General features: G+C 32.9%; 1 protein-coding gene across 1 annotated transcript in view; it reads right to left on the bottom strand.

Annotated features, from left to right (window-relative positions):
• Window positions 1–2,210: 2,210 nt before the first annotated feature.
• Window positions 2,211–9,646, bottom strand: part of LOC106868294 (glutathione synthetase) — a 63,693-nt gene continuing 56,257 nt past the window's right edge. The window contains exons 11-12 of the mRNA XM_052967838.1: window positions 5,181–5,367; window positions 2,211–4,387 (exon numbers count right to left, since the gene is read on the bottom strand). Coding sequence (XP_052823798.1) covers window positions 4,264–4,387; window positions 5,181–5,367 — 311 coding nt within the window. The 3' untranslated portion in view covers window positions 2,211–4,263. The remainder of the gene's footprint in view (window positions 4,388–5,180; window positions 5,368–9,646) is intronic.

The following is a 9,646-nucleotide window of genomic DNA, read 5'->3' as shown; positions in this document are numbered from 1 at the left end:
ATATATATATAGAGAGAGAGAGAGAGAGAGAGAGATTTATGTATACACAGAGAGATGAATGTATGTAAGGATATGTGTGTATACAAACACATATACACATATGTATGCACACACACACACATATATATTATATAATTTAAGACAATCTTGTGGCCTGTTCCACTGGAGCACCAGATTACACATGCAACTGGACTGGCTTAAATACACTATTGCACTCTACATTTGTATTGGGTACTCTTTCTCTAGAATGTCACCCAACTTTGAATATGTATGAACATATTTATATATATGTGTGTGTGTGTGTATTTAATTCTATATTTCACCTTGTTTGTTTATTTTTCTATGCTAGCATGGTTTAGATGCTCATTATTGAAGCATTGTTTTACAGCTAAATGACCTTCCTGTTGCTAACCTTAACTTCTCTTTGAAGTAACAGACTTCTTACTCCTCATGTCTTCTAAGGCACAATGTGAGCAGATAATCTGCTGACAAGAGATATGATGACAACATGGCTTGTGGTAATTTTTCATAGAGTACAACTGTAAACACACACACACTCAGTTATATGATGGTTTTCCTTCAGTTGCATTCTACCAGATTCTTTCACAACTCTTTGTTTGAGCTAGAGCTATGGTAGAAGACACTTATTCAAGGTATTACTGTGTATGGTTGTATGATTGAGAAGACTGCTTCTCAATCACATTTTCAAATTCAGTCCCACTGTGTGGCACTTTGGGCGAGTGTCTTCTACAATATTTCTGGGGCAAACAAAGCCTTGTAAATGGATTTGGTAGACAGACTGAAAGCAGCCCGTTCCATACAATATGTATGTATGTGTGTGTTTTAATATTTCACTTAGGCATTGTGATACTAATAACCTCAATATACGTGTTCTTTTGAATGAAGTATTAGTCAAGTACAGAGTGGTAATAAGAAGAGATAACAAAAGAATAAATGATAATCTTATAAACTTCATTAGCTTACAGCTGTTTCCACTATAAGATGCAGTGGACTCCTAATTGAGTACCTCCTTTGTCATCTCTTTTCTTACACACACACATTAGTGTGTGCATGAGTGTGTTTGTGTTTCCTTGTCTTGACATCACTCCTTTACAATCATCTGTGAAAAATGTCTAGCTAAGGGGAAACATTACCTTGCTTAGAATCAGATGAGGGTTACTGACAGTAAGGACAACCAACAGTTGAAAATCTACCTCAACAAATTTCGTCTAACCCATGCAAGCAAGGAAAGTGGACATTAAAATGATTGTATATTCTCATTCAAATATACACGTGTGTGTACATATATGCAGAGTTACTATTTCAATATACTTCAGGTCCTCCTAAGTTTTTCACTGGAAACCTTTGATATTTTTTTAATATTTACCTTGGATTGTTTTTTGTTTAATTTTTGTTTTTTCATGAACCCTCACATCTTTCTAATTCAATCTATGATTATATCCATATATTGAATTACATGTAATCAGAATTGCTAGTTTCGCATTCAATTTTTTTTTTTTTTTCTAAAATATATCCAATCTAGAAAGATATTTTGATTTTTTTAAGTAAATATATCTTTTGAAACAAATTTTTGGGGAAATATACTCCTGGGCTGTCATATATTTGAATGTATGTGAACATTATATATCATGAAAAACTACAAATCTCTAAATTAAGGTGTCTTTATACACCTGTGATGTCTTGAAGATATTAACCAGTGAAATCTGTGACACTTATGAAAGCATTTGTTATAGAATTTCAAAAGCACCACAAATTTTCTGGATAATATAACTGTCATTAGTTTACTTGTATTGTTGGGACTTAAATATTCATAGTAGATACAAATTCTTAAACAGTTTTTCAGTTATGTTTCCAATGATCGAATTACATAATGAATGCATTATGATAGTGGTATGGTTTGCTTTTTAAGCTTGAAATAGAAATATAGATAAGCCAGTCAATCATGTGAAAATTACATCATAAGACATTTAATAATTTAAGAAATCCCCTACAAAAAAAAAATAATAATAATTACACTTTCTTGAGGTGGGGTGATCATTATGCATTAATATAGTGTTGACTATTTCTTTTTTTGCTGGCATTGTAGACTTAGTCCATGCTTGCAGAATAAACTCTTTAAATTTAGAAACTTTCTTTTGATAAACAAAAATTAGCTGTATGTGTGTAAATATTTAAATAGAATGAAGACAATCAATTCATTTTTTTTTTATTTAAATTCAACAAAATCTACAAAAATGTTATAGAATAAAATCCCAAACAAACAAATGGTGCCATTTCTCAATCCATGAATATTCTTCCTGCTAATACAAGTATTCAAAATACTCAAATGTTGCTAATTTCTTATGTGCTCATTTCTACATTAATAATTATGTGAACTGAAATTTTTTAAAAGTTTAATGATGATAGGATTTTGTGACATACTGTATTTTTCTTAAATCATGCCTGTCTTAGTTACAAAAAATACTGTAGTAATTTATTGTTAACTGTTATTTAATCAACACAAATGTAGGCTATGTATTTTGGTAGATATGCATGGCAGTCTGTAATAAATTAAGAAAAAAAATAGTTCCTACACTATCAAAAGGTGTTGTTTTAACATGCTTTTGAAGTGGATTTTAAAAACATAATTTACACTTTGTTAAATTTTTCCGGTTTTATCAAAAACTATCTGTACAATGAATATTCATATTTCTGTGACCAACACACATACTTTATAGTCGTTGCTGAAAGAAATGTTATGTCAGGCTAAAATTTCCTACTTTCTGTCTTGATAGTTTAGCCAGGCAATAGAATCTTCCCATAATATTGTAAGGGAATATTGGTGCATTGTTTATCAATAATTAATTTTGGATTGTTTTATAGTTGTGGTAAAGTGTTATTCAATCTGTATTATTACACCATCACTAACATTGTACAAATACACTTAAGAGTTTAGCCTTTTGTCAGCCTGTAGTGAATGCTCCCTTTGTAGATTATCTGCACCTTAATTATCTATACATATGGTTCATAATTATACTTTGTTTCCTCTGTATCATTATTGTTAAATAGATTTTTGAAAGTAATTATTTACTATTTTACCTATATTGATTTGTGTACAGCTAATGCTATCATTAATTAAATGAAGTGAGGAATAAACAAAATATTCTTAATGTCCTCAGATAGCTAAACAAATATTTACTTTATTCAATATCCCTAATAACTTAGAAGATATTTTTTTTTATAAGGATAGTTAAGAAAATATTTGAAATCAACATTATATAAATGAGATAAGGAAGCAAGAAAATAGTTTGTAATCATTTTTACTCATGACATACATGCATAAGTATTCAGCAACAAAGTTTACTTCTAACTGGCTGTAGGGTTACATACTCTATGTTGTTGATCAATTTTACTGCATCCCAGTATATTACTATAACACCAGTAATATAAATACCCTATGAGGTACTATAGACAAAACTTAAGTAATTTTTGTTTATATCTATGCATAAAAATTTAACTTGAAAATTAAATCATGTCATACTTCAAATATTCCACATCACATTTCATTAAAATTTTGATTGGAAATAACCTAGTGGTTCTAATATATATTTTTCCAAATTTAAAAAAATCTATAATATATTTTTTTCTTTTTAATTACAATATTTTATTATTCTTTCTTATATATCAGATAAACCTTTCTGAGAAACAGAGTGAAACTCAGTTGATAAATGAACCATGTGCAAATGATTTTAGAATCATTGTGTTTATGGATAGGTAATCAAATTTCAGCTTGTGTAAGTTAACTACTTGGTGAAGAAAGATTAAGATATATCATAGAAACAATCAATTTGATTGTAAAATGTTGCTAAAAATTAAAATATTACAGTTTCAAATTATCAGTTATCTAATCAAGAACATTTCATTTACATTTTTTTTTTATTTTGGAATTGTTATTTGGTTTGTTGTTTATTGAATTAACTTATGTTTGAATATTTTATTAAAATTGGTTGGTTTGGTTGAATGTTCTATAAATGCTGATTTTGAAGAAAATTTCTGGTAAATACTACCATAGAAAAAAGGAGTCTTCAAAAGAAGTCAGTTTTACTGTGTTATATTTTCTTAATAAAATATAATTTGCATGTTCATTGATTCTTGTCAATTTTCTAAATGTATATTGTTAGCCTTTATTTAATTTTTTTTTATTAATCAAAGAAAACTCAGAGGAATGAAATGTAAATTCAAATTATTTCAGTGGTAACTGAATTAGACTAAATATGGAGAATCTATTGCAGAAAAACCAGCAGAAATACCTCCTTCATCTACACCTTGAACTTTAGTTCTCATTAAATGCCCAACTTGTTCATTCATGTGAATCTTGTGTTCATCTCTGAGGAAAAAAAATTTTTTCAAATGTATTGTAGGAGTGAATTTTTAAAAAATACAATAATATGGCAAATATTCAATTTCTTGAACACAGAACAACTCATATCTAATTAGCATTCATTTATACACTTATAATGCTCCTATAAATATGATGATTCATGCTTATACATTCAGATTTCCAATTCTGCCAGAAAATGAAAGTCATCTGCTAGACCGTCCCAACAGTGACACACCATTGAAAGAGGTCTGACTTCAAGTACATCAGAACTTGCATTGCTAACAATAAGAAAAACTTCTTTACATGCAGCAGACTAATTAGTAGTATCAGTAATAAACTACAAAACATCAGGCAATGAAATATCTCAAAGTAAGCAATGCATGTCTTTTTCAGGGTTGTGCAGAGAGCATTTTTTTCCTTCTATGCAGCCAAAGCCTGGACAATGAAGAAAGAGCTGAGAGGGTGGTTTTGATTGGGGTATACACCAAGCTTCACATGGTGTCAGCTCAATAACAAAGAAATTAATGGACATGTTTCACCCTTAAGCTTTGCTGGCCATTGCTATTATGCAACAGGACATATCAAATGTTGCATTTTGTAGATTTCCATATTCTAATAGAGGAAGAAGACCACTCAGTTACGTCAATGTTTTGGGCAGACATACACAAGAAATTGAGGACTTACCAAAGCTATAAACTTTGAATTAACCTATCTTTTCATAAAGACAAAGTTACATAAGGCTTAATGCTTTAACCCCATTCACCTTTCATAAAATAGAATTGAATCTCTCAATACTTACCCAACAATGATTCCATAAATTCCAAGTTCACTAACAGTATCAACAATATCAGTTGGTTTCTCAAATAGTAATATGTTTTTCTGTGTGAAAGGAAAGATTCTCTCCATTAAAATATAAGCTGTTCTCTCAGCAGAGTTTTTAATTTTAGACAGATATTCCTTGATATCATTACCATAGATGTTATTACCTAAAAGAAAATAAATTAAACGTATATTCTCGGTACAAAGATTATTTTGAAATATTTACAATTTGTGAAGCAAAAATTGATTCAAATTCTTCCTGCAGCACAATTAGTTACAAAAGAAACAAACTACAAAATGAAAGAGATCAAGTAAAAAAAAAAAAAACTGACTATGTAACCACAGCAGACATTCGAGTTTTTTCTTTAACCAAGTGGTTCTGAGTTCAGTCCTTGACAGTAATTTTCAACCTTGTGGTTGGAAACCTATCACACTGGTATATATTTGTATGCATATTTCACTTATTTATATCAGCAAGAAAACAAAACTGCCTTATGAATGAATTGTTTATATCAAGTTGAGTAATCCCCTATCACTTTCGATATGGACCAGTGATTAACCTGTTGGAAACCTAATTGTAATGCAAAAATATAAGACACAAATCACATGGTTTGTCCCAGATAAAGCTAACCATTTACAAAATGAATAAAAATTAGGTCAGAAAAATATCCATATGTTATGATCATCTGTTGACTACAACTTTCATATGTTACATATCTCTTTGTGTGACATTGTTACTTCTATCTTTCAACACTAATAAAAGCTGAGATCACTGCTTCTCACAACTATACTAAACTAGAAATCATAAAAAAAATATATACACTTCAGATACTAAGTTGGTGCACTACTGACTGCATGGTTGAAGATTAACTGCTATCATGTTGTGTCCCTCAGCTTGATCCAGTTTGTTGGACTGATAAAAACAGATTCCACTCCTTACTTCACACTTAAAATGGTATCAAGCTGTGAGGCCTCTAGTGTTGAATCATTTCTGAATCCACATAATATATGACAACACATAATGCCTTTGTGTTTCTTCAGGATATCCTGTTTTGACTTAGTTTCACTAATATCAGCACAGATTTATTGGCCTCCACACAAAAGCACATACATGATACACAATACAAACCAATTAAAAATAGCAGTCAAGTTTCCTTAAACCAAATCCTACTTAAAAACAATACTTAAGTCTACACTGGACAATATAGCATTAAATACATGATAATTAAAAGCAAAGAGATGGGATGAAAAGCTTTTAATCAGTTTTACCCAATCAGAAACAGCATGACTAGATGACACTGATAAGTCATTCCTCTACATTGAATTTTCTAGAGATCACCTGTCAAAGTCTTCCATATAGCTAAAAACCAAAAACTTTTCTTTGTATATGTCTAAGAAATTTCTTTCAATTTTTTTTACATTAGAAATACAGCATCCATTGCACTGAGTCTTTAATCCAAACCTATAAGCCTTTGTACCCAGACTAACTCTGTAAGATACATTCACAAATTACTCCATCAGTTTCAGGCCTCTGTAATTACTCCTCTCCCAAGCTAGTTCGCCATTCTTTCAGTAGTTGCCAATTATACTGTTCATTGCTAAGGATATACGCAACATATAATCTATATAGTTAAGTTAGTGTTATATTTAATGTAGAATCATTAAAAAGCAAACTAGAAACATGTAATGAAGAAAAAAAACTATTAGTCATTGACTGATATTGTTTTCTCTCAGCAAGTATAGAAAATAAAGAGATGTTCTGGCATGACCATCTTCAATGAAGCCAAGCTTTCACTGGTATTGTTAAAGTAGTTGTGTGAGAATCAATAAATCAATGTAAATGAATGCACATTATAGGGAATAAAACCCTAGAAAAGTTTAGAGAATAAATTTCAGACTCAACCTTCATTATCATCATTTTTACATTTGTTCTTTCATACCTGCAGGCAAACATTTCTGCAAACCTTCTCTCCAGATATTGAAAGCTGTCTCCCAGCTCTCTACTCTCTCTTCCTACCCAGTCCACAACCTTAGGGTAGACACAATGAAAGGGAGGTCAGGTGAAACTATTGAAATGCTAAAACAGAAGTATGTAGATTTGTGTTGCATGTAAGAGGTACAATGGAGGGAAGTCTCTGCCAGTTTCCTCAAGTGCAGAGAAAATAGGTATAAAATCATCTGGGAAGGCAACAGTAATAATGCGTAAGGTATACATGTAGCAGAGATGGGTGGATAAAGTGATTAAGGTAGTCAGCAAATAGCTTAGTCTTGGAAAATACAACAGAAGATTTACTCTGTCTATGCTCCTCAATGGGGACTACCTGATGAATGAAAGGATTGGATATGTTGAGCAGCATCCTGGTGGATACTATGGATTGCATGGAGGTTATGGATTTGGTTTGCAAAATGAGGAGGGAAAAAAGTGTTTGGAGTTCTGTGATGTAAATGACCTAATGGTCTATTACACTAACTTCAAGAAATGAGCCAGTCACTTAAACATTTATCAATCTGATGGTTACACAAGCCAGAATGACAACACTCTCACCAGAAAGTGGGATAGAGAGATGGTTGTAAATGTAAAGTCCTTTTCTGAAAGCTTAAAGGCCATGAAACAGTCAGATACAGAGAAGTTCTAATTGAAGTGTTTGACTAGGAGGAGGAGACAGACATTTAAAATAGAGAACAATTGGAAGTTCTTACAGGACAACCCAATGAGTAATATGCTGTTGGAACAGTGCAGTGAACAGAGCCCTAAAAGCAAAGAGACAGAATTGGAAGAATGAGAGTAGCAGAGAATTATATCAAGCAGCTCGATAACAAGTATATTTAGCAAGAGGAGAAGCAGAAAGGAAGAGGTTTGCTAATGATTTACAGTGAGAGGACCAGAAGCATGAGTTGTTCTGAATGGCAAAGAGAAAATTGAGACATGACAAAAGAAAGACAAAAAAGGGCTACTATTAAAGTTCTCTAAACATGGAGAATGTCTGGAAGAAAGAGAGCCTCACAAATGTGAACCCAACAAAGGGACCAGCCAGTAGTATAATAGATAAAGCAATTAAGGATATGAAGACCAAGAAAGCTCCTGGTTCATCGGAATTACCACTGAGATACTTAAAGTATCTGACAGAGTGGAATATGGCCTAGTCACCGGGATAATTGTACAGGAAGGTATGATATCCAATGACTGGTTTATAGTCAGTTGTTACAGGTGTAAAGGAGATGCCTTAGAGAGGAAGAACATTCAGATGTACACCAAATTTCATCTGACCCAGGCATTGGAAAATGGACATTAAAACAAGGATGACAATGACACGGTATCATGAATGTGTCTATAACTTAGTCTTCTATGATCTAACCAGTTTACCACATCTGAAGTGGTGGTTTTAGTGAATTCCAGCATCAACTCATGCTACTACTCATTTTATATCATCTACAAGTCTATATGCTAATACACTTGTTTCTCAAATATAGTCAATACCTTAGTTAAACAAGTTACTGTCTCAGATCCCATAGGCCTAGTCAGTTGCTCATATCATCATTGTTTAATGTCCCTTTTTTCCATGCTGGCATGGGTACGATGGTGCAACAGGAACCAATGAGTGAGTGGACTGCACTGAGTGTCAACGACTGCTTTAGCATGGTTTCTGCAGCTGGATGCCCTTCCAAACACCAGAGTGTACTGAGATGCTTTTTTTTTGTGACACCAGCAATAATGAGGTTACAAAGTACTTGTAAAAAACAAGACCCACCTCAACTGGGTTGGGTATAGTACTGAGGGAGATGAAAGTATGAGAGCGGGACAGGAACAGGTGTCTTGCTGAAGAGAAGAATACTTGGCTTCCTCCAGCTGAAATGAAAGAGAGAGATAGTGCAGGCACACCTTTAATCATTTAGTGTTCAAATTACTCTGCCAAATGAAATACTTATTTATTCACATTGTTTTGAATCAATCATGTATTGTCTCACAGCTTTGAGATTCCAACGAAGTTATTGTCTATTTGTAGGATGACATTGGAGGTAGGTGTGAGAAGTTAGGCCTGGCCAGTTTGAACTTAAAACAGGAGGCATATCTGGGCTGGATATGGCCAGTTTAAATGCTAAAGGGTTAAGGTACAAGTGAATAGGAGAGAAAGAGTAGGGGTAGAAGAACAGAAAGAGTGACTGAGAGGTAGGTTTGTGAGGTGAAAAACAGTGTTACAGATGGTTAAGGAAAATCATCATCATCATCATCATCGTTTAACGTCCGCTTTCCATGCTAGCATGGGTTGGACGATTTGACTCAGGACTGGTGAAACCGGATGGCAACACCAGGCTCCAGTCTCATTTGGCAGAGTTTCTACAGCTGGATGCCCTTCCTAACGCCAACCACTCAGAGAGTGTAGTGGGTGCTTTTACGTGTCACCCGCACGAAAACGGCCACGCTCGAAATGGTGTCTTTTATGTGCC

Source organism: Octopus bimaculoides, chromosome 1 (assembly GCF_001194135.2).
Source record: "Octopus bimaculoides isolate UCB-OBI-ISO-001 chromosome 1, ASM119413v2, whole genome shotgun sequence".
Taxonomy (NCBI): Eukaryota; Metazoa; Mollusca; class Cephalopoda; order Octopoda; family Octopodidae; genus Octopus; species Octopus bimaculoides.
The sequence above is the reverse complement of the archived record's forward strand: the minus strand, read 5'-3'. Positions and strand labels throughout refer to the sequence as shown.